Source organism: Passer montanus, unplaced genomic scaffold (assembly GCF_014805655.1).
Source record: "Passer montanus isolate IOZ18808 unplaced genomic scaffold, ASM1480565v1 scaffold10, whole genome shotgun sequence".
In the NCBI taxonomy this organism is placed as follows: Eukaryota; Metazoa; Chordata; class Aves; order Passeriformes; family Passeridae; genus Passer; species Passer montanus.
This window is the reverse complement of record NW_024356505.1, coordinates 8,892,438-8,918,515: the sequence shown is the minus strand read 5'-3', so window position 1 is coordinate 8,918,515 and position 26,078 is coordinate 8,892,438. Positions and strand designations below refer to the sequence as shown.

The following is a 26,078-nucleotide window of genomic DNA, read 5'->3' as shown; positions in this document are numbered from 1 at the left end:
ATTCTGGCAGCCACAGAGCACATTCATAAAGCCTCTGATAGTTGCTGCCTGGTCCTGTAGGTTCTCAGAACATATCCCAGTTCAATTTAAATATCTAAAGCTACTAGTCTCTTGATGTTACTAGACTGATGGGATTTTGTCTCCTAATTAACCCCTTATTTAGAAGTTAGGAAGTTAAGGCCTTTTGTCCTGATAACAAAACTGCACTCGGAGCACTTCAGCTGGGCATGGAACATTGTAGTATGTCATAGAATAATTGGATGGCTGGTGTTGGAAAGTACCTTAAAGGTCATCAGTTTCAACTCTTCTGCCATTGGCAGGGACACCTCCCCCTCAACCAGGTTGCTCAAAGCAATGCTCTGTTGTACTCTGAGGAGCACTTTGAGACGGGGATAGTGGCTTCTTACATTTCCCGATAGGAACTTTGGGTTCCAGATCCTGAGCTGAAGAACAGTCATTAACAATAGGGTTTCTTGGGATTTTTGGGGGAAAGGGCATTCATGCAGTTATTTTAAATGTCCTCTGTACTATTTTACTTTCAGTATGAACTTTCAGGTTCACATATCTAGTGAAGAACCAGTTAAGCAAAAATCATAAGTGAATACATGACAGCTTATGAAGGTAGCTGTACTGGGACATTCTAGTTGATTCTATATCCGATTGACTCTGAAGTGGTACCTCATTTTGGATGTACAAGAGCTGACAGGAACCATTTTGGGTTTTTTTTCAGTTACTGTTATGGAGCTATGATATAAAAACACTGCCTCTTAGCCAAAAGTTCCAAAACAAACAGAATGTTTTTAACATTGATTTAAGAAAAATTAAACCAGACTAGATGACACAGGCATTTTGAAACAGAGAGGTTTAAAGGGTGCTGAATTGGGCTTCCAATTTTTTTATTGCTGGAGTTTACTTTTTGAGTGAATATCAGTTTTGTTCTTTGACTTCTTTAAGGTCTTTTTTCACATCTGCCTAGAAAACAACTTTTCCTGAAGCCTGTAAACATGAAATATTTAAGTTACACAGTGCTCAGTTCTGTAAGTGAATTTTAACCAAGGTGAAGGAAAGGGAGCAGTGGTTGCCGTGTGCTGCTGTGAGGGGAGCGCTCTCCCAGTGCTCTGCAAGGCCTGATCCATCCTGCTCCCAGTTGGGAATTACCACAAGCTGCCTGTTAACCACAGTGCTGGTAGTCAATTCAAGTTTTTTGGTGTGCTTGCCAGATAACACTGAGGACTAAATTAATTTACATTTTGACTTAATCTGAGGTGAAAGCCTGGTGAAGACAGCCCTTCCACGTAGCAAGAAACATGCTGGTTTACTTCTACAACTGCTTCAGATCCCAGCATCGAGTTCTCTGCACAAACCAGTTTATTTCTTGGAATATGGGTTTTTTGGGACTTCCGTAAGATAAATCTGCTTGCCTGAAGTTTGAGCTCTTTGTAGGTTTCATGTATTGACTTTACAATATGCATTTTATCAGAGCAAGCTGCTACAGTCATTTGGGTCTGCTAAGAAGGTGAAGGACCCCTGAGTAGTCCTGAGATTTGAGAGGTTCCCATGTTCCAGCTTGCAGTCAACTGACTTTGCTACTAAGTCAACAGCAGCTACTGTGAAAATCAGGATGCATAAAATAAAAAGAATTGAAACTGAACCTTGAGAGCCCTTGGAGAAGAGGCATTTGATAGCTAACTAGAAAGAAAGTATTTGCAATTGTTTAATTGAGAATGTGATGGCAGTTTTTTTCCAGATCTGGATGACTTTTTAAATTTTCTGCCTTTCTGATCCATTTTATTACTTTTCAGTGGTGTTCACTGTGACTACAGCTTGAATATTTGAGGTGCATGCTGTTTCATTTCCCCAGCATATGTCTTCATGATGGTACATCAACAGAACTAGGCACTTCACATGAATTGTGCAGAGCTCTCTCACTTGAGCTCATGGCATTTTTGGGTAGTAGTGGTTGGCTCTTGTTGTATCTTGAGATCAAGACATACCAGCAGATAATGGCAACACAGCTGGTTTCACAAACATTTTTCTGAGTTAAATGGCATTCAGAAATAAATTCTGAGCATTGGAGAAGACAGTAATGAGCACTGATGCATTTTTCTATTTCATCCTGGTCTGAATGTGATACTGCTTGGACAACTGTGTTTAGTCTGAACACCTTGTTTGCAATAATCCAGCCCTTTATCTTAGATCCTCTTTTGTTTTCAAAGTTTATCTTCCCTGATTGGAATTGTCCAGACACTCATAGCTCCTTGCTGCAAACCAGCCATTCTGCTAGCCCCTAATTCCTCCTTCTTGGCATTCCTACATCCACTATTCTGTTCCCATTTGATGCCTAATATTTTCTTCTTCCTCCTTGCCAAATCCAGAGATCCTTCCCAATGGGTGTTAATTTTCATTTCTCATCACCTTACCCAATTTATTGCATTCAGCAGCCTTCTCCCTGCTCAGTGTTTTTGTTTTTCTTTCTCACTAGCTTTTAGTCTCATTACCAATCTCTCACTCTTTTTGGGTTGTTAGTCCTTCTACTTATATATAATTTTCAGGCTACTTTCAAAGTGCTGAATTTTGTCAATTTGTTTTCTTTTTGTATTCCAATCCCAAATGTTGCCTCAATCTTTCTCTGCTCACCTGTCAGATCCAAATTTAGTGTTGTTGCACTGTGTTTGTGTTTCACCATCTCCTTTTGCAGTAAGATGTAGCCATCTGCCTTGTATACTGCAGTCCAGCTTCCCTTTCAGCAGCCCTAGGCCTCTTGCCAAGTCAGTCCCAGAGATCGTTCTTACACTGTCCTCCTCCCCATCCACCTCTTCTCCAGAGTCTGTCTCAGGCTCTTCTTTCCTCCCCTCTAGTCTGGCTTTTGGCCTGCTTGCATTGGCAACCCAGTGTTGGTGGCTTGGAGAAGCCATCCAGGAAAAAACCCAACTTTTTTCCTAATGCACATTCATTATTCTGTGGGAATGGAATACACATTGTCTTACCACATTGCTGGAGCTGTCAAGAGATGAAGGATGATCAAGAGTGGAATCCTCAGTGATTGTACTAACCACATTCAAAATCTGATTTTTGTTTATTAAAAGCTCATAACTTGGTTCTACTGCCCTGTAGTCATTCAAATTACAAGTCCCTACCCCAAATGAGAGTAAGGAAGGAAGTATAGAAGATTGTTAACAAACTTCTATATCTTTATTCTCAGAACTGAATGAACCATATGGATGACGTTAAAGAACAATATTAAACAGAAATAATAATAAAATCTGCCAAGCAAGAATCCTTCATAGAAAGTATCAGCTTAAGTAGTTAAAGTTTGGCAAGCATATAAGTAACTGAAAGCAGGGGTGTTTTTTTAACTAAGTTTTGGGCAACCTTATTAATAGACTGTTTGAGAGCAGCTGCTCTGCCTATAATAAACAACTTGATTAAAATTCCAGAACTATATTCTACTAATCCATGTAAAACAGAACTTGGGCTAGAAACAGATGCACTCCAGATATGACTCATTTAGTGTGCTGGAGTGTTTTAAATTAGCTTTTAGTTGTTTGTTAGTTTGGAAAAAAGTATGTGACTTTTATAAAAAGTAGCCCTTTAGAAGAAATTATTACTGAAGCTTCTGCTATGATTGATGACATTCTAGATTTTTCCTCTCTGGTGATCAGAAAAACAGACTTTGGCTATTATTGTCTTGGGTGAGGGATGGGGGGACATTATTTCTTTGAAGAAAGTAAAATTTGTTTTCAATTTGTGGGTCTCAAAGACGTAAGTCTACTCCCTTCATTGGATAGTATTTTTGTTCTAAGTTGCTAAAGAAGCATTAGAAGTATGAGGGAACACATTTTTGTCTGACTGCTATTCTATCTCTACTCCTGTATTTTTAAAATCAAGAGGTAAAGGTGCATTTCAACATTATTTGGCAGAGGAAAGGCAGAGGAAAGTATCTTGGGAAGAGATACTAGCATGTCTTCAAGAGAAATGTCTGACAGGAGACAGACTTTACCCAGGATGGACAGACATTACTGGAGAAAGTGCAGTCAGTTTTCATACCTTTTTGGACACTGGTACTGGCAGTCTCAAGGAACTACAGTACCTGGACTTTGTGTGTGTGTGTATTTCCCACCTTCAGGTATGAATTTCTCTCCTTCAGGCATTTTCCTGTGAACTGTGGAGCAGTTCTCCCTCAGGAACACAAGCACAGCACAATCACTTTGGCCCTTGCAGACTTGCTACTCTTGTTTTCGAACTTCTCTGTGCACACCAGTACGACAGACAGGGTCACCATGTGCTGCAGCCTTGCTCATTTGCTGCAGGTGGGCAGGGTAGGCAGATACCAGCAGCAGGGAAGGCTGGCCATGGTCTCCCAGTGAGAGCTGTTGCTGTTAGAGGGCTTTAATCAATACAGAGAGATGGAGGACTGTAGAACAAGAGCCAAATGACCTAAGCCTGGGACAATTTCTCTTACAGCTTTGCTTATAACTTAATTGCTGTGAAGAGGAAGATTGATGTGGCTCTTAAGGATGTAGTTTAGTGGTGGACTTGGCAGTGTTAGGTTAATGGTTGGACCTGATGGTCTTAAAGGGCTTTTTCAACCTAAACGATTCTATAATTCTGAAGAGGGATAGAGATGGTGCTGAGCTGCAGACAGCCCTGTGAAGTCTTTGTCATCACTGTCCTTTTTATGTGTTGCTCGCCAGTCTGTGTTTTCATATTTCATGCATTGACAAGCACTGGTCCTTTACCATCCTGCTATTGAGTGAATCACATTGCTAAGGAAAAAAAAATCCCTAGGAACCAAAAAACCAGGAAGATTTTAAATGGCTCCCTGAGGTATTAAAATCAATCATCACAGTTTTTGTTATGCAGAAACATTTATAGTCCCCATGGATTAAAAATACAGCACAGATTACTTTTCTTGAAAACTGTTAGGCAGAAATTACCCCTACCCCTTTGCTGATGCCACTGATTGGCTTCAGAGAAAGAAAAGAGCTTGGTTCTTTCTAACACTAAATAATCCGTATTTGAGTTTTGTTTTGGTTTTTGAGGAGGTTTTTTTTTTGTTTCATTGGTTGGTTTGGTTTTTGGTCTTTCTTTCATTTTATTTTTTATTTTTTAGCAGGACAATTATACTTTTAATCCAAAACAAGCAGAAGGGTAAAAGAGAAGAGAATGCTGTTATCAAATATGTATTCTAACTGCATTTTTTTCCTTACAGGGACAAGCTGATCTTCTCAAATATGCTAAAAATGAAGCACTGGAGAATCTGAAGCAAATCCATTATGCCACTCTTTCATGTGGACTTAATAAGCCAGGCACTGAAAATACAGAAATCTCAAAGCCTCGTCGAAGTCTGGAGGTCATACCTGAAAAAGCAGGTGATGAAAACGGAGAATGAGAGAAGGCTCTTCTCGTAATTTTGGAGTTTATAACTCTGTGACCAATTGTAGCTGCATAGGACATTTGCTTTGCACTTACTGTTGGAAAATATTCGGAATTTTTAAAGCACAACTGGAGAAGCTAATTACAATCTATTGAAACTGTGAATGTATGTAGCAACTCTGCTTGTGAAGGCAATGATTTTGTGTAACACGGAAATTACATTATTGGCCTAAATATAGCATATATATGTAAAAGATACTGTAATTCAGTAATCGCGTGCTGAAAAGTTCATTGTAGTGCCATCAGGAAATGAACATTTTTTAAATGAGATGTAACTAGCAGGAAATCAGTTGACAGAATTTGGCAAGATGCCTTGATTTTCAAAACAGTTTGATGCAAAGGTTGTTTCTTTGCACAGTTTGTTAATTGTGCTAGTGAGATATATAATTCTTTTGAAAATCAGGTCTAAAAAAGTGGAATGCACATGTTTCACACTATATGTAGTTCAGCCGCTTGGATATTTGGGTTTGAAGTGGTATTGATTTTATTGTTGAGCCATAAATTAAAATGAGAATGTAATTAGACAGTGATCACTGACTTCAGTGCACTATAGGAGAGCCATTATGTAAAAGGAAAATGTGCAATCAATCTGATAGCCTATGTCAGAAGAAGATACATACCTGTTTTGCCTAAGATCTTCTGCAAATGTGTGTAGATAATGTGACCAAACCGCAAGCAAAACGATGTAAATAGTTTTTCATTTTGTGAAGTGAAGTGCTCATATTAAAAAGAGTTTTATGAGATTGCTCCCAAACAAGTAAAGCTTTTAACTAAATTTTAACTTTTTTATTTTTTGAGTATTTTCTTCCTTACAGAATAGGTGATATCTCAATAAGCAGGTTTGTCAAAAAAACAAATCAATTGCTGTTCTGATCTTTTTTGGTTTTCTGACAACATTAGGTAAAGGTATTGTAGCTGATATGCTCATTGTAAAATGACTATACCAACCTAGAGTGTTCTCTTATTGTTTCTGATTTAACAATAAAATGGACTATATAATTACAGAAGCTAATAAATTTGAAGAAAAACAAGTGAAATCCTCTGGAGATCAAAATGCACTTTTTGTTTAGTTGCGGGGGAAAAGGGAAGATGGTGATGTTTGTTGAAAAGCATTGTTTTAAGTAGAAGTCTTCAAGACATGCATTCTACATGGATTTTTGTTTTAACCAGTTCAAGATGCTCTTTCTGCTCTGAGGGTAATGAAATCTACCTACGTATAACGTCCTGTAAAAGTCAATAGAGCTCTGAACAAGAACGCCGTTGCACTTGCACTTCATTGAATTATTAGGGACTTAATTTATTTTCTAGTCATTATAAAATTGAAGTGGGGATGGGGTGGGATGAAAACAGTTTGCATAGTAAATGTGACATTTTGAGCCTTTTAAATGTCAAACTCTATGGGTTAGGAGCAGTTTTAGAAGGTCCTAAGCTCTTTCAGTGTCTAGTTACAGACTGTATGCCTTAATGTTAGGATCTTGCTAGGAGTGAGTTCTATTCTGTGTAGTACAAAATGAAGCATTTAACCTGTAGTAAACATCTGTGAGTGTTGCTTTTTTTCTGTGTTGGCAGCTGAAAGTCTTCTGATGGAACCTGAAGCTGATGGAAAACAACTTGAAATTCACGTTGTTAACTGTGTTCTGAGCCACTGTGAAGTTAGTCTTCCAGGCCCAAATCTATCACATCTAAATCTGATTTAGAGTTAGATTTAAATTTATCTGCAGCAAGACAACTGTGTTAGATCAAGATCCATCTGCATCATAAATATGCAAGGTCAGTTTCACTTTATCAGAAATCCCAAAACCTAGGCTACTGGAATTTTATTTCTAACTTTTAGTCCTAATTGAAACATGTAGGCTGTGGGAAAGTGCTATCACTGTTTGCATCATGCTTCAGAGAGATGTAAAAATCAATAAGGCTGCTTTTCAGTCTTGCCCCAGCACTGTTTGCATGGCATTTACAGAACAACATAATTTACATCACAAATGAAGCATTTCTGTAGAGTCTCTTCCTCCAACCGGCTTATCAGAACTGATGTCTTGGGCATTCTTAGCATTTACGTATTTCTGTTTAGCACATCGCAACCTGAACAGAGGTGAGGGAACATTGAAAGGGTTCAACACAGTTTGATGGTTTTTCCTTTGTTTTAGGGCAAAAAAAAAAGTGAACGCAAAAAGTAAAAATTGATTATGACATAGACAAGGCCTGAGAGATTTTGCATGTTCCACTCTTACAATACAGGTAATTGTTGATTACAGAACTGATCCTGTTCTACTTTGTTAAAAAGGAAGATAATATTTTTTGAGTAATATAGATACATATCTTTTTTAAGAAGTTAAAATATGTGCATTTAGCTTACACTTTAAATATGTTAGCATCTGATTTTAGTGCTGATTCCTTAAAATGGAACTCACTTTTGTGCATTATTCATGCTCAGTCCAAAACTATATGTACCATAAAGTCTTAAAATGAGCTGAGTCATCATCTTTCACTCCGAGAGATGATGTGTAGCTAAAAGTGCTTCAGGAAGTTTACATGTTGCATGTTAAAAGAGTTGAGGATAACCACTTGCAAGCAAAGTATCTGGCTCTATTGTTAGCCCAGTGATGATGATTTCAACACCAAATGTATTAGTCTGTTTTTTCAGTTGTGTTTTCTTAAAGCATTCTTTGCATCCATATTATTAGTCAATTTTTTTACAATGTTTATTTTAGGTTATGTAGAAAGATGCAACCAAGACCCAGCAAAGTATTCAAAATAAAATTAATCCCAGGTTGACTGCACTTTTTTGGGACCTTTATTTCCTTAAATGTGCTGTAATGCAGTTCAACTGTTTATGTAGTCTTTAACTGTGGAAGATTGATCCAAAATCTGAGTGACTATTTATCTGACTGCCTTTTTAGCTTTTGTTTGTCTCCAATAATCATTGAGTGAGTACAGATATATGTCAATATATTGCTCAATTTGAAATTAAAGGGTAATTGTTAAAGGAAAAGTTCACATACAGATTAACCATATATACACTAACAGTTAATTCTTTTTTTGAAGACAAGAAAAAGTTTAAACAGTGCGCGTTTGAAAAAGGAGCGCCTCTAAACCTCATCTGCATTCTTCCTCCCTTCTTCATTGGTTTTGCTTGGTGTGGTACATAGCAGCCATTGGATATTTAACCACAGAGCCAGGACCATGCCTTCCATCCTCTGTACACACCAGCCAGCAATAATAGACAGCTCTGTTCTCCAGGAATTCCCCCAGCAGCAGTTACCAAGGAGCACTTCTTAGCCTAGTGAAGCCACCAAAACAGCAAAAGCTTTTAGAGCAGGGGTGAGGGCCAGTTGAACTGTACTGTTGAAGCTGTGGCCTTTCTGATGTCAATGGTAGTCTTCTACTCAAGTCATTAGGACTGGGATTTAAGTGCACTGTTGCAAAACTCCCCTTTTTTCTCTGGTCCTTTCTTTCATACCTTCATGTTGTTCTGTTACTGCAGCAAAGAATGGTGCCCTGCACAATTTCACAAGCTGACCCATGCAGGCATGGTGAAGATGCTGTATGAGTCAACCATTTTTCCAGCTACTTTGTACAGCACAAGAATAATTTATAAGACTCCATGGCCGGTTACTGTATTCATTTTTTCCTGTTTTGAAGTTGAAACAGCAGAGAGAGATGATTCAGAGTTGCCGGCGTGAAAAGTGAAAGTGGATTCCAAAAATTTTAACACTGGTCTACTAATCAAATAAACTAATCTGAAAGGACCCAATCCTTTGCTCTTTCAGTGCTTGAGTATCCCTTCCATTTATATGATTTCCAGATACAGTCTTCTCTGGCATGGATTTTAAAAGTAGTGCTGATTTCTTCTTGCTATATTCTTTTGCTGCACAGATCAAGGAAGCTCCTGAGTGTCCTGTGCATGGTGTAATAATCTTTGAATAAGCTTTAGCCTAGCCAGGTTTGCATTTGTGTTAACTGAAGGTTAAAAACCAGTACAAAGAGTGATATTTGCAAGAAGGGTAATCATACAGCTATAATCATGGCACAGTGTGCCCTTGCAAAGGCATGTTCTTCAATGTGAAATCATTTTATGCTTATATAGCTAGGAGTTGGAGTGAGTGCTGCTGCTGAAGGATGATGAGCCCACGGGGTTTTGATACCATGAGCAGAATTCTGAAACTGGTGATGTCCACAGAGAGCATCTTTTGACTGCAATGGGTGTACGGCTTTACCACATTTTTTTTCTCTCTATTCACACCTACTCATGCTGACCAATTAAACTTTCTAAATGGAGTATCTAACAACTTGGTTTAAAGATTAATAGATCTGCATGTATCCTGTCAGGGCCTTCAATCTTTTGAGCTCCTGTAAATATTTCAATCAAACCCTCCACTGCTCTCAACACTCCCTGATTCCTATTGCTCTCAGTATTATGAAAGCAGCTGTGGGACAGATTAGTCTGATAGTTTTCAAAACTAATCTGTGTGATGTTCTTTAGTCATTGCAACTTGTTTGGTCTCGATAAGAAAAAGGCAGTAAACTACCTAAGTAAAACTCCTGAGGTTTTCTTGTTATTTCTGTTTTAGGACCCTATTAAACTTCCCTTTCTGACTCATCACCTCTTCTGTGGGTGACTGAGGAAACACAGGGTAGCAAAAAGGAGCACAGCAGAAAGATTAGAAACAGGACTTAGCATACAAGAGAACAAGTCCTCACAGGCTTGGGGGAACATCCGTTGTAGTCAACCGAGCTGAGCCACACTTAAGAATTGAAAGGCAGCATTGAGGTAGAGAAAGACAAGCAGAATTGAATGTTAAAAAAAAAAAAATTAGCCTAGTGTGGGTGCATGATCCCAGTGCCATCCTGATGGATCCCTAATGTTTCCCATTTGTTACTGGTACTTTGAGACCAAAGATAGTGTTTCTTACCTTTACAATATCATCTAGTGTGGAAAAGAGAGCAGTGATGCTGGGACAGTGGTCAGGTAGAAACACCAAACTGTTAATTTCTCTTTTTTGACCTAGATGCATGCACTGCTTTGAGGTTCATACTTTTGCCACTTGAGCTCATAGGACTTCCCACTGAGTGCCACTTCAGCACAGCAGAGTTGAGAGGAAGGAGGATGTGTGTGTCTGTGATCAGGAGAGTGTTCAAGAGGTGGCGTGGGAGGCTGGTATGAAAGGAGGCAGCTTGAGCTGGAGTGGGAGTAGCACGACCAAACAGTGATTCAGCTGTCATGAACCTCTCCTGTTTGTCAAGAGCAATCCGGCCTCGTTAAGCTATTTGCAGTCTGTGGAAGAGCTTTCTGAGTAAGTTTGGGTGTTTAATTAGTTACCCCTTTTCCGTGGAGATAAATGTGGGGGAGCAGAGGCTCTTCTTGGCTGGCTGCAGCATTGGCCTGTGTGGGGGACTGTTTGGGAGAGGGAAGCAGCGCAGCCAGGAAACGGTGCGGGAACTTGGCCTGCGCTTTGTTCTCCGGCCCTCAGCTTCCTCCATCGATAAATTGGAGGAAATGACATCTACCACTTTTTAAAGTAGCAGGAGAAACATACCGTGTAATGGCAGAAAAACACCAACCCCCTCAGGAGGTGGCTGGGAGCTAAATAAACTGACATGTAAATCAGTGCTTTGCGGGAAGGCAGCGCTCTGTGTTTGAATGCATCAGGTTTGGCTAGATCCTGGTTCACAGAGCACACTAATGCCTGCATGGCTGTTCCTGGCATGTACTTAGCAGGCATTCTTAAACGTGCCACTGATTGGTGAAAAGGGTTTTGAAATACAAATCCTATCAGTTGATTACAAGCCAAGCATGTCTGTGTGGGGTCCCAGGTCCTGGAGAGTTGCAATATTTTTCCTGTTTAATAAGAAACTAAAAAAGAATTTGTTATAATCTTGTAATACAGACTTTATGCCGTGGCTCATGGCATGAGCACTTCTTTTATTCTCAGATGTGTTATTCTCCAGATTAAAAAACCAAAACCTCACAAAAATCTTAGAAAAAGCCTTAGGATGCAGCAGTCTCTGTTCTGAATTTGAGAACTACTGATAACTGCTGTGATTTGGGTATGTTCTCAGTCAAATAATGATTAAATTTTTCAGCTATTAATATTTAACAAAATACTCAAATATTTTTTATATTACTGATGCTGTTACTTGTGCCAGGATTACTGAAAAAAGGCAGTTTTGTTGGATGGAGAAATAAAGATCTCATCTTAGGAATCTGTAATTGGGAGGTGAGTAGCATATTTCCCAGGAGAGTGATGGCTGCTGCTGCAGTTCAGAGCCCTGTGGCTCTGTCAGGGAGCAGTCAGCAAGCAGGACTGGAAACAGTATTTCACAAACATCATTCTTGAGATAGAGTACAATATTTTGTCCTTACATTTATTGGCACACAGTTGTACAGAAGCATACACATCACTTTTTTTTTTGAGCCTGGATTCATAATGAGTATTCAAAGTTTATTTGTGTGGAGAATGTTGGATTTATTTGATAACTGAGTATTTTTACACCACTATTTCCAACATGATTTTAACAGCTAATAGCTTACAAATAGTAGGAGCCAGAGTGCATGAAGAGCACTGGTGATGTCAATACTGTGACAACACATAGTTCTGGACTGAAAATCTGGTCACTGATAATGTGAGCACAGTCAAATGCTCAGGGAGGCTGCACTGGAGGTAGCATTAACTGAGGAGACCTGTTAGCCCATGAAGGGGAGGTGGCAGCTGTTATGAGACTAAGGAGAGAACTGGGTATGTGAGATAGGGTATGAGAACTGGGTATGAGAGATATGTTCAGTCCTGGAAGAGGAATCAGCTACTAAAGTCAGCTCCTTCCACTACCCCATGTCACAGCCAAGGCTTCTCAGCCATGACAGTTCAAGATAAAAACTCAATTTTGTATTGGAGATAATTCTCTGTAAGTGATGATCTGTCACATGTGATGGAGCACTCTGACAGCATCTCCCCAGAAGAATTCTAGCAAAAGAAAAATGGCATTTTCTACCTACACAAAAGATCTTCCACAGCTCAAAGCCCAGAGGAAAACTACAAGAACAATGATTAAATATGAACAGAGTGTTTTAAGCTAATCAGTGATGTACTTTTCCTACCATAGCTACATTACCAAAAGTAGAATGATCCAAGAGTAGGACCCCGAAAAAGCAACTTGCACCTATAATGGTGGAGATGCACATGATGGGTGAGAGCACTATATGGTCTAAAATCCATCATGTCCACAGTTTCCAGCAGTGCTATATTTGCCATGTACTTACTTCCTTGTACAGACACAAACTAGAAAATAGTTAATAACACTGTAATAAGAAAGCTGGAATTGCACCTTTTGTAAATTGCCTAAGCATATAACATTCAAATGACATTAGTGCAATTCCCCCAGGTGCTGAATCTCTGAAAATTAGACTCTCACATTTAAGATTCTGTTCACAGACTATTCATTAGGGGAGCCAGATTAAAATTATCTTATGATCTGTGCTGCAAGTAATAGTATCTATAATGCTGTAAGAATTGCTGTGTTTGATATTCAATATTGCTGTTTCATAGGTTCTACTGAGCTGTTTCAGATACAGATAAAGTAAGTAAATGGTGAAAGACATTAATGAACTAAAAGGCTGCAAAATACTGAAATCCATAAAGGATTTCTCGATAGTAGCTAGTAGTCACAAGCCACAGGATTTCATTGAGATTTAGAAAGCTCAACAAGGATACCACGCAATTTATACAGAATAACAGTGTTGCACTAAATAAAGAATGGTTAGATATCATGCAGCTGGGCCATAAATAATCTCTATTTCATCATATTTGAGAGAACTTTAGTCTATCTACTGAAATGACTGGTACGAGTCAAGGGCCATGCCAGCCAGATCTCCTGCTGCAGGAGATCTTCTGTTTTCTGTATAGGTATTTCTGTGTCACATTTAGTGCACATAACTTACAATTAGAGTTATTGTACCATAAACACGTTGCAAACAAGGCTCCCTCCTCCAGCATTAGTGACAGTAGGTGGGACTTCCCACAGATTTCAGATCTTTTCAGAAGCACATGATCACAGTGAGTCCCACGAGCCCTGCCTGTACACTGGAATTCGGAGACCAGGTTGTGTATCAAAGCATCCATGAAGCACCTGACATCAAGAGATGTCTTTAGCTAAGTAGGGCTGCTGATGGCTGCTGTGTGCTTTACAGACTCTTAGGGAGCTCAGAAACACAATTTGGTCACATTCTTTTTTTCCCCAGTGCCAGCAGCTTCCAAAACTGCCGTTTCCATTGTGGTTACTGTTCTTTCCTCCAACTACCACTGACCTGCCGTGGGCTGCAGCAGGGCTCAAAACACCCTGCAGAGAAGTTTTGAGGCAGGATAGAGCAACAGTTTTTGAGTTGCAGAGATGATACACAGTTTTCATGAGCTGCTGCTGAACTGCAGGGTCCAGCAAGAGCAGCTTTATCCCAAGGCCCTGGAAGCAAGAGAGAAAGTCTGGAGAAAGAAAGACTTTTCCTTGGTTGAGGAGGATTGGGTTAGAGATCATTTAAGCAAACTTGATCTCACAAATCCATGGGGCCCTGATGAGATGCACACATGAGTGCTAAGGAAGATAGATGTTATTGTTAAAGCCCTGTCTGTCACCTTTGAGGGGTCATGGAGAACTGGAGAAATGCCTGAGGGCTGCAGGAAAAGCAGTGTCAGCCCAGTCTTCAAGTAGAGTAAGAAGGACCCAGAAAACTACACCTCACCTCAATCCCTGGAAAGGTGATGGAACTGCCCGGCCTGGATGTCATCTCTTTGGAGTTGTTCCTGTGATAGGACAAGGCACAGTGGGCACAAACTGGAATACAGGAAGTTCCACCTGAACATAAGGAAGGATTTATTTCTTGTGAAGGTGCAATGGGACAGATTGCCTGTAGAGGCTGTGGAATCTCCTTCTCTGAAGATATTCAAAAGCCATCTCAACATGATCCTGTCCAAGCTGCTCTAGGTGAACCTGCTTTAGCAGGGGTGTAGGACTAGATGACCTCCTGAGGTCCCATTCAACCCCAAAGATTCTGTGATCAGCTGCAGGATGGACTGTTCTGCTAGATCTGAGAAGGAAAAGGGCTGGGGACTGACAGTGAAAGCATTGCTGAGACAGGAGTGAGGGAACCCTGCAGTATTAGGCAGCAGAGGGTCAGAGAGAAAGGCACATGAAATCTAGTGCTCTTCAGATGCCCTTCTGAACCTTTCTTCTCAGTGTCAGTCCACAATATGTATCAAGTACCTTGTAATATCTTTGTTTAGTCTGGAGGGAAGAGTAATAATTTTTGAATAATCAGTCCAGAAGAAAAACAAGTGATGTTTGGCAATGCAAAGAACAAGATAAAAATACTTTTATATACAATCATATTTATATTTATGATGTTCCTATTAAGGATATAATAAAAAAACAGAAAGAGATGAGAGTGATCCTGATCTTATATTTGCAGTGTGATGTGGCACATTCATAGCTTGGACTTAACTATGGTTTAGGGAGAGACAGACCCTAAAGACAACTTTATCACACTCTGTCTTTCCAGGCAAAATCAACAGCTAGAAACAGATAAGCATGTTTTGTGAAAATCAGGCAACAACTTTGGCCTGGGTAATTTCTAGCTGTTTGTGACTGAGCATGGAGAAAATAACGAATCCTTTTGCAGTAATTGGTTCTGCTACTGTACTTATTCCCAATTTTCTGAACTGCCAAGCCTCATTTCTTCTGTTATGTAGATTGACAGCCCTCTCCATAGTAATTCTCATTATGGTTTGAAGGACACCATGGCCTACTTTTGTGGGGTAAGCACTGACCAAGGGAAATGTAGCCTGCCATTTCATTGTCCATGGTGTTCTGTAATGCTGGTAGTGATATTTGGTTCCTTCTCATATGCTGGCAATTTTCTAGACAGGGCGATTCACAGAGCTGTAATTCATCAGCCAAAGGCTTGGGTGTAATAGGTTGTGGCAAGGTGGCAAGTGTCCCAGTGCAGATAATTCAAGCTGAAAAAAACAGGGAGATTTCAAAGGTGCAGCTGCTGTTTTAATGTATTTTGATGCAGCCATTTTGAATAATAATTCCCTCAGGATTACAAAGGGAGAGAGGATGGGCTGCTGAAGAGAGAGGAGGAGCTTCCACTAAACCATGTGGTGGAAAGCAAGGTTTTCTCTGTGCTTGTCAGTCTCCTCTGAAATAATATCCTTCATAGAGTTCTATGAATTCATTACCAATTTGATATGGAAAAGGTTATGTTTCCAGCAAGCCTTTTATTCTTTAATTACATTTTTCTGTTATTGATGCTCTCATAATAAAGGTTATATTTGAATGGAATTTATACACTTACATGACATTTAAAACTTCATAGAAACAGTGTGTGAAGTCATTGCATGCAAAAGTGCTATTAACTGCATGTCAGCATCCAATAAACTCTCTTTTAATTCCTTTTTTAAGATCTTGAAGTTTATCTGATGTAGTGACATTTTATGGCATTTAAATGTCTCATCAGTAGGACTTTGCTCTTCTCATGCACACAGCTTTTCTAGGACTGAAAGAGCACAAGACATTGCAGATGAAGCAGGGAAGATGACAAAATAGGATGGATTGCCAACTGTTTATTATGTAAATTGTTGTAGTCAGCTGAACTGCAAACATAAGCTGAAAGCTCAGGCTTCTCCAGAGGTTTGAAGCATGCTGAGGTGATCTGGAGTTGGAAGGATGCTTACACTGAAAACTAAGTTAAATTTACATTCAGCTGGAAGGCCTAAAGGGCAGAAATACGAAACACTAGTCTTGTTACCACAAAGCCTATGTGATCCATTGTGAAACTGCTCTCAAAAGTTTCAAACTGCCAACTGGTTTCAGACTCAACATGAGAGGTTTGTGAAATGAAACCTGGCACATGTGAAAATAGTTTAAATGACTGAGAAACAGAGCGAACTGATTTTATTAACTGTTTTCCCTGCAGTGCATCAAACCCTAATGTCACAGCAGTGGGCAGGTGAGCGAGGAACCCAAACCCCAGCGCCAGCACAGCAGCTGCCTCTGCATCCAGCACACACATGGAGTGAGTGGAAAGCAGGGCAGGAGAGTGGTCAGGTCTTTCCCCTTTGGTAGGGGAAGGGGATTGGGCATTTGCAAGTCACTGTTCTCTCACTGGCTCCACACATTAGGTGTGAACACACTCCCCACCAACACCACAGTTTTTGGCTCAGTGCTGTCAGCAGCTCACACGTGTGGCCTGTCTTCCACCAGGCCTTGTATGTTCTCAGGTGGAAGGACTGTGACCAACCACCTCATCCATGCTGTGCTGCACCTCCACCTCGCAGCCATGCAGAGAGGACTCGGTAAAGGAGGAGCTGTTAACAGAAAGTGCAATAAATTCAAAAGAGTCACAGCAATGGTTGTCTTTGTTATTTGGGTGCTTTCCTTGGGTTTGCTCTGGCAAGCTGGATGCAAGCATGTGGCACTGATGAAGGAGAGGATGTTGAGTCTTGCTGGAACATTAGAGAGGTCTGCCTGTAATTAAAGAAGTTCTAACATATAAATATGTGAAAATACATAAGAACATGAGATGGGTATTGCTGGTTCTCAGATTCTTTTTCTTGCTTCTGTCAGGGTCAGGATTGAAGGCACTTGAGATGGTTATTTCACGTTCAGGCTTACATGTTTATTATTTCTTATCTATATTACAAGTCAATATTATCTATATTACAAGTTCTACAGCATTCTACTAACAAGCTACAAAATGGCTAACTATCTTTCTCTTCAAGGTCTTTTAAGGCTTCCAATTAAGAAATTGATCAAATTAAGAAATGACACCTAAATTGTTTTCCTTTTAACCCAATAACTAATCCCTCAAAGTCCACAATGCGGACTTTTCTCTCCAATGACAAAATACCACCCAAATCCATGAAGAAGAAGGTGAAGAAGAACAACCAGCCACCACCCTAAAACCTCCAACTTGCCCCATATGTATTGCTGTATTCTAAAACCTTAAACTCTAAGTTTTCTACCCTGTGATATTATACACTCCTAATCAAATTATACACCCGTAATCCCAGTGCTATCAATCAATTTTGGAAGCCTTTTCCACAGCCTCAGGTCAAATGAAGTGCTCTCCTGGGAATCAGAATCTGTCAGCACAGAAAGTCTAAAATTCTCAGCATCCGGAACTCCCAACAGGGTATGAGCAGACCTTGTTCATGGGTCTTGCACATATAGTGTGCATCAAAGGTGAGGTGAAATGGGCTTTTCCTAGTTTCCATGTCTGCCAGCTCCTTGCAGAACTGTCTGTCTCCAGAGACCTTCAAATGCTTGCACTGGTTTATTGCTTGTCCTGTCACTGAGCCAGAAAAACTGAAATCAAATGGCTTTGTCTCATAAAGAGTGGCCAACACCCTTCTAAGAAACAGAATTTCATCTTTTTCCAAGTATCGTAAATTTTGTGCTTGCCGAGCTCAGTCTCCAAATTGCTTCCCTGAGGAAGCCAGTCGCATGTAGAGAAAGAGTTGTTTAGTGCCTGTAATTGAGAGGAGAAATGAGATCTCAGGGGTGTTTGGAGACTGAGCTGAGGCTGGTCTGGCCTGGAATATTTTGAGAAAGAAATATATTTTTGTAGACCTCAAACCATACTGTGTTGTTGAGCCCGGCTGAACACATGACTGAGTGTCTGTGGACTGAATATAGGTGTGCTGGCATCCTGGGATGTGGCAGGAAGGCTCTGTGTGATTTATGTGTAACATGTTACTTGGGGTACACCACAATCTATTTATGGCTACCCTGTGAGCAGAGCTGTGGATTGTCTCCCTGAGAATACTTAACAAAACTAAACAACTTCCTCACTCACTGAGAGACCTCATGAGCTGTTTAGAAGGAATTCAGCTCTAGGTGAGCAAAAGCTGGGCCAGATGGATGTCATCACTGCTGTTGGGAATGGCTATGCACAGACGAAAAATTCTCAAAATAGAGAAGCACCACTGAAAATGAGGGTTTGTGGGGCGACACTTCTGGGACCCCATCTTTGAAACTGTCAAGTCATGATGCAAATAGCCATCAGATGTCTTCCCTGGGGTGCTTCACTCATGTAAAACATCCTGACTTTAGCCACTGACAGCTATTTATATTCCAATTTTACCACATATTTTGTGTAAATATTAGTCTGTGGTCCAGGCTGAGGTTGTTTCTAACTTTATCTCAGTTGGTTGGCCTGTCCCTATTTATAACACTCTTGTCTCCTTTCCTGAAAGTTGACACACAGCTAAATTTATGAACTGACCAGCCACTGTTTACTCTGCACCTCTGCAGGAAAGGAAAGAAAACATCACAGCTCCATCTCCTCAGCATGAGGGATGCCACTGTGCAGGCTTAAGTTGGTCTCAGATACACTTTACTGAAAATTTCTGGCAAATATCCTTTCAATACATGAGAAAAAGAGGTATTCAGAAACTTGGGTTGAAACACTTCAGGTAATTTAGTCTGCCTAACACCACATGTAAACGCAGTTCACCTAGTTCTCCTGCTTAGATTCTTCACCTGCAGCAGTTTTTAAAATCTACATCCCTTCCTTCCTCGGAACCCTGAAATGATGAAAATTAAAAACTAAAGAATTTTTGTAGGTTATGTTTTTCAAAGGCTGTTTTTTCTCATGGTAGAACTTGCACTTTGAGATTGAGTTTACCTCGAGCTTTCACTCATCCACCAAGATCACAGTTCCCTCTATAATCCAAAATCTTTTCTGTAGTCTAACCATGATGGAACATGTATTATGTAACAGATTGAAGTATGTCACTGAAGTGCATTGTCAATGCCTCACGTCACTCTTCTGCTCTCATTATTTATCCTTTTTGATGTCTCAGCAGAAATTTTGGCATTGACACTATGAAAATGTTTTTGGGAATGTCAGAGACATTAAGACATGATCCCTGATAGTGATATATCACATGAGCTTCCATTACTGGTCACAAGGTTTTTCCTTTTGTGGATGTGTTTAATGATGTCAGGTAGTCAAGTGATGCAAATCCATCTGTACAAATGATTTCACCTCACTTTCATTTACACTTATTTACACAATTATATGTGTTCTCTGTAAATTGGGTATTTAATTATCGTGTTTTTCAGATCGGTATAAAGAAACTGAAAGCAACCATCAGGCACTACATGGCACTCATACAGAAACACTCCTGGGTGGTGTCTAGCCATTTGAAGTGAACTACATATCAGTATCATTAAACTAATTTCAGATAGCTTGAATTATTTTAAAATTGAAGATATCAGGCATGGCATGGAGCAGAGTACAAAATTAACAAGTTAAAATTTTATCAAAGAAGAAGGAAAACTTACTTGACATTTTGGTTGGTAAAATAACTTTAATTGAAATGAAGTAAGTTGTCACTCTTTGATTGCCCCTCTCTCCCCCTACCCAGCTGTCCAACGTAAATAACACACTATGGTTTTTTCCATGAAGGCCCAGGTAATGAAAATTTTGATGTCTGTTCCTTTTGAGTACTGCAGGACTTCTGGCTTTTCTGTCCTGGGAAATTTCTCAGCTTACCACACTTAGTCGGAAACAAAGTCAAATGTTCAGAAAGTTTCTGAACAATTCTTTTAATATTTCTACATGAAGAAAGAGATCCAAATCCATCCTTCTTACTTAAAGGGTGCCACTTCTTTAGTAATAAACATTTGGTTGAAGTAATATTGTACAACTCAGAAACATCGATTGACACAGTAAGAGCAGATGGCATCTTCAGTGTGAAACAGAAGTTTATGCTCAATAAACAGAGCACAGACCAGGGCTTGGGTTTTGCTGCAGAACATCATGTGAGTGTTGATGCTCCCCAGCAGGAAATATGAAACATAACATTGACTCACTTTGGTGTATACTGCAAACCCACAAAACATTATTCTTTGAGTCTCGCACGTCTCAGGCTTGGCAAAGACCACCAATTTATGCACTTCTTTCATTTTTTTGAAGTATGTTTTTTCTGAAGAAATTGGTAAAGCTTCTGCACAGAGCTATGATGCTGAGAAACCTGTCAGGGCCACTTCATTGCCTCATGCTACCTCTCTTTACAGCACCTCTCTTCTTGTTTAAGGATGGAGTCATTGCTCTGAAACACTATCCTTTGGAAGGACAGCAACGAGCAATCCTAAGTTGCATTCATTGCAAGTATCCATTAAAAATTAGAAGATTTTAAAGCTCATTTTTCTTATTTCAGAATAGAAATGAAAACAAATTTTCAACAATCAAACCACTGCAATTACCAATTAGTATTTAATGAGTGACAGGTTTCATTCAGACTAATGCATGCACTTTTTTTTTTTCCTTTTCTCCCCTCCTTCCTTTCTGGCACTGAAATACAGAGCTAGACTCTTTATGATAACTCTATTTTGCTAATTAATCTAATTAAGTGCTGTATGTAATTTTGCAGAGTAGAGCAAGCTATTCAAGATTGTCATCATTAGGTTAAAGAGCTGACAATTGATGGAGATAATTTTTTCTTAACAGGCTGTAACCTTTCTGCAGGCAACCCCCTTCCCCAGGGGAGTTCTTCAATTAAATCAATAATGCTTCTGGGGAGAAAGAAGAACTTTGCTTTTTAAGAATCATGTAAACAGATTTTCAGCAGCTTCTTATTGCTTTCCTTGAGAAGAAGAGCAGCAGCTGTTTATTAATACCTGCTGTGCTTTGACGAGTTTGCCTTGAAGAATAGCAGCTACTATCTAGGTATGGTGCAAGCTGAGAAGAAAAGGTTTTGAATGTGTTGTGTGGGGTCTGGAGAAAACTTGGCAAAATAAAACAGCTTCTGGATCGGGTAAATGTCAGGACTTGGAGTGGTTCCTAGTCAGGCTGGGGAAATGAGCTTAAAACTGCTGGCATATTTGTTATTGTTTGGATACAAGAAGGCCTGACAAGAAGATAAATGTCACTGGAGGAAGAGGTGGGGAAAGCTCATTGTGATGACTTTTGCCAGCCTTAAGGCTTTAATAAGCAGGATGTGATTGAAGCTTTTTTGGTTTTTTTAAACACAATTCCCAAATGGCATTGTTTTTCCTGCAGAATTACCCAGTGGGCTCAGCAGTCCTGGAGGACCGAGCGTTCCTCTGTCCATACAGGAAGGAGCCCCTCAGTCCTCAGTGGTGAGGAAATGCAGATGTCCTTGGTCTAAGCAAGCTCTAGGCAAGTTCAGTGGTGACTTCATGCAGCCAGGACAGAGCTGTGCCCATGGAGTGACCAAACCTATGTGTCCTTCTGATGGCTCTGGGGACCTTTGTAAATGGAGGCATCTCCAGCAGCCAGAAGGAGATTTTCCTGTGCTTAGTCTAGTTAAGATGCCTGGTTATCTTCTCTGAGAAAAGAAGACAACCACAGCTTGGTGTGGCTGGGTTTCACCTCTTTTCCTTGGCTCAGCTCCTTTCCTCTACTGGCTCAGGGTGTCCTGAGGATGTGGCCACAGACATGCCTCTGTCTCCCTCTCTGCACAGCCTAAACTCACTGGTAAAAAGCTTATCTTTGTTAGTTCTTGATTTTGTGGGAAATATCCTCTTGCTTGTAGCAAGGATGGCTGCTTTCTCTGTTTTACTTCCCAGCCTGATCCTTTAACCACAGCAGTTCTCAGGCTGTCAGGCACTGGGGCAGTTCTGCTGCAGAGCCTGTTCTCCTTGGTGGATGGGTGCCAGCTCTGTTGCACAAGGATTTCACCAGTTTGGAGAAGTACTCAGGGAAAAAAAAACCTCACATGAGGTAACAACAAAACTTGGGCTACAGCAAGAAGCAAGTCTGAAATATCACAGTAGCTTTGGGTTTTGGTGAATTTTGTACCATGTTACAGATCACCCTTAGCTTGTTTGAGGCAGGTATCTGTGATGTCCACTTAAAACTGTTCATTAAAAACTCCATCACTATGATGTGGGGTACACCATGCTCTATAAAGGTCTCTGAGCATGGGCTGCTAATACTGAAAAAGGGAAGTTAAATGAAAGTCCAGGTCAGTGGACAGCGCATGTTCAGGGATCCCATTGCACAGGGAATATTTGGATGAAGTTAATTTGGAGAATTTTCACTATGAATTCAGAGAGTGTTTCCATTTGAATCCTTGTACCTGGATCTATTGAACCAATTTCTAGCAGGTGCCTTGACTCAAAAGATTGGGCTTTATTTATTTTTTTTTTTGCTATGTCTGCAAGCCTGAACACTACAATAGGTTATACACCAAAGCATACCACTGTTTCTTGTTAATTTGTTAAATGGGAATTTGACACTGTTAAGGGCATTAAAAGTATTCCATTCCCTGTATCATACCATTAAAGTGGTTTTTATTTAATTTGGTTTCTGTCCTTGGCTGTTAGAGCTAGAAAGTTACTTCATGTAATAAGGGAAAAGCATTACAGCTTTTATTAAAATGAGAAACCAGTTTTATAAGGGTTTTATTCAAGTCCTTACTTTCATCACCTTCACAGTATTCAGCTAAATTTCTCCTACAGATGCACACAGCAGATTGCTCACAGAGGTGGTGTCTCAGCAAAGCTGGCTGTGCCACCAAGAGGGGCAATGGCACAATGTGACTTCTATGTGCCTTCTATGCTATGGCCCCAACGGAAAGCTTTTTGTTTGCAGCAAAAAGAAAGTCTGTCATAAAAATCAGGGAAAAACTCCCCATCTACTTATTTTTCTGTTGCTGTTGTGAGTTCAGTGTGGTTTTAGGGACACAAGAACTATTGACAAGACTCAGAAGTGATATCATGAGAGGTTCTTCATGTAGGAAATATGGTGCCATTAGCCAAAAGAATGATACTGAAGCTTAAAAGTTTTTGGGACTGAAAAATGGGACTGCAAGTTCTGCACTGGACACTATTTCTCCTATGGGACAGTTCCACTAACTACAACTGTGACTATGCTCAGCATTGCTTTCTTCTGAGGGATTGAATCATGTGCTTGTCAGAGCACGAGCGCTGCTGCAGGGCTATTTGTGTAGCTCCTTGTCTGTGACAGATGCACCAAAGGAAAGGGGCTGCTTTGATCTCAGGCAGCGAGAGCAGAGTGGTGCACACACGAGACCTGAGCTCTCTTCCTGGTGCTGTCATTCACCGCATCAAATGACGCTGGGCAAATCAGCTTCCTTAGCTCTCTGCCTCAAAAGTGAAACAGATGGGCTCTATCAGCTTCCTCCCTCTGTCACAAGAGGATGAAGCACATACTGATGAAAACTCCCCCTGGGCAGATAACTTTGAGAGCTACAGGCTCCAAGGAGCACAAAAGGGTTAACCTTACAGAAGGGTGATTTTTTTTCCGTGTTGTGGTTTTAGTGAGAAGGGGTGTTTATTTTAAATGATTTTCCATTTAGATTTTGTCTTAGATTAGTTTTTGAGGGTGGATCTACATTGAGAGAATATTCATCATACTCATTGCACATGGTCACACAGATAATTTTGCCTTTAGGAGGAGGCAGCACATAAATGGCAGCACACACTGGACATTTCTTCTGTTGTACTGGTGTTATAAAAGTGAAAACAGCCCATGCCTCTGCAGATGCTGTTCATGATTTAAGGGGAACTAGATGGACACCAGTTTTTAAAATCCAGTTCTTTGTAAAACATAATTTTAGTAACAAAATAGCATCCAATACAGTCAGAAACCAATACAAGTCAAAATTAATCTAGAGGTCATAAATCCATACTACACAGTGATCTTCAAATAGACAAAGCAGCAGTGTAGATTTATACATTCATGTATCTTGCTTAACACTGTTTACTTCCTCTAATGACTTCAGTTTACTCAATCAATTTTCCTCCAGCATGGCTTATGGCTGGAGGGTATCTTGGACTTATTCAAGCATCTCAGAATACTTTACAAATAAAACAGAGGCAACTGACCGTAAAGCACATGATATTACCAGTGGTGTTATTAACATTTTCTCAACAGAAGTGGTGGAGGAGAGAAAAGCCCACTCCCCCTTTGGGGGGGAATCTAAGAAGGAAACTGGACCTGTCAATACTTGCCCTGCATGTTCATTACATTGACATTGTTTCTCAGGCCAGGACTGTGTTTGGTGAAGTTACTGCAAGACCAGTGTAATTCTTCTCTGCATTCCCTGGAAATCATGCAGGGATTAGATGTGTATGTTGTTTGTGATCACCTTGCCCACAGAGTGTTGTGCTAAGGGTGACCCAAAGAAGCTGCTTGCAATAGAAACAGGATGGATTTCCTGTGCAGATAAATCTAGGACAGGGGATGGCTCTATTCAGTGTTGAATTGGCAAGGCAAAATAAGGAAAACAAAAAAAGGCAAACGCATTACATGAGCGAAAGAGGGAACTTATTCAAAGCAAGAACTAAGATTGCTGGAATCTTGTCTGTTTTTAAAAATAAAATCTCTGTCAGAGTAAGGGAAAAGAGTATATTTAGAGCCTGAGAAACAACTTGGTTTTCCTGGCTCTATATATGCACAATTTTGCCAGGCTCCAGTTAAAACTACCCAGTTTTCCCCTGCAGAAACAAACAACCCTGTTTGCTCCCAAAACTCAAAGAAAACTTAATTCGCTTTAAGCTGCTAAAAAAGCTTCCTGCATCTTGGGTTAGCATTGTGTGCCAGGCTTCAGCATGCTGAGAAATGAAAAAGTGCTTTGTAATGGAAAAGCTAGCTCACCCCTCTCTATGTGGTGCCACAGCAATAGAAAAGAAGGTTGCAAACCTTTTGCAAAAGGTTTTTTTACTTTGGTAAAGAGGTCAGAAGGAACAGGGAATTAATTTAAAAAGTTCAGACTCAAGATCACTGTGATCAAAACTATAGTTTCTGTCCATTCCTAGCCTCAGAGAATGCTGGTTTTCTTGCATATTTGGTAATTCAATGAATTGCATGATAGAAAAAGAAAGCTGCACAAAGCTACGCACTGTTATAGAGTGGGAGGTTAATGAAGTTCATTTAACAGACCAGTGGTGCAAACCTGTTATCAGATGGCTTGTGCAGATCCCAGATGGCTTAAGTAAAGCTGAGAGCTTGAAACAGGTACTTCACATTTTTTCTTTGGATTACTAAAGCATCAAGATACAGCTCTTCTGCAGCAAGGTTAATGACTTTCCATAATTATGTGTTTTCATCAAGAAGGAACCCATTTCAGCACCTCTAAGTCATATTTTTGTCAGATAATTGAATTATTTTTCTCATGGCATAACAGTACTGGAAAACCTCAGGTCTTCTACTCAATTGCTATTTTGTGCATGAAGCACGCATCATGCTGAGCATGAGCTACTCTTCATCCTTCCCTGCCAGCTGGGGAGCCACATCTGGCCAAGGAGAAACCAAGAAGCACCACAGCCACTGCATCACTGGCTGTGGTAACTGCAGAGCTGGACAGGACAAGATACTCCACCCTAGCAGGGCAGTAGGTGAGATGCAGAACTAGCTCAGTTGCCAGAAGTCTCTTTGTGTCTGTGACTAAACTCCTCAGACTGCCATATATTCATATATCGCTACTGCCCTGCCAGTTCAGTCTCTGCACCACCTAATGCTTGTAACACCAGCCTTCATAATTGAATATATGCCATGTATTATTATTGTTTGTTTGTAAAGCAAACTGTATTAATTAATTCTGCTGTTGCTCAGCTGGCCAGACCATTCAGGTAAACCAGAAACTTTTCTTGGC

The 26,078-nt window shown here is 40.1% G+C and overlaps 1 protein-coding gene across 1 annotated transcript in view; it reads left to right on the top strand.

Annotated features, from left to right (window-relative positions):
• PLCL2 (phospholipase C like 2) overlaps positions 1 to 6,473 on the top strand; it is a 100,374-nt gene extending 93,901 nt beyond the window's left edge. Inside the window, exon 7 of the mRNA XM_039703244.1 lies at positions 5,213 to 6,473. Coding sequence (XP_039559178.1) covers positions 5,213 to 5,392 — 180 coding nt within the window. The 3' untranslated portion in view covers positions 5,393 to 6,473. The remainder of the gene's footprint in view (positions 1 to 5,212) is intronic.
• The last annotated feature ends 19,605 nt before the right edge of the window (positions 6,474 to 26,078 follow it).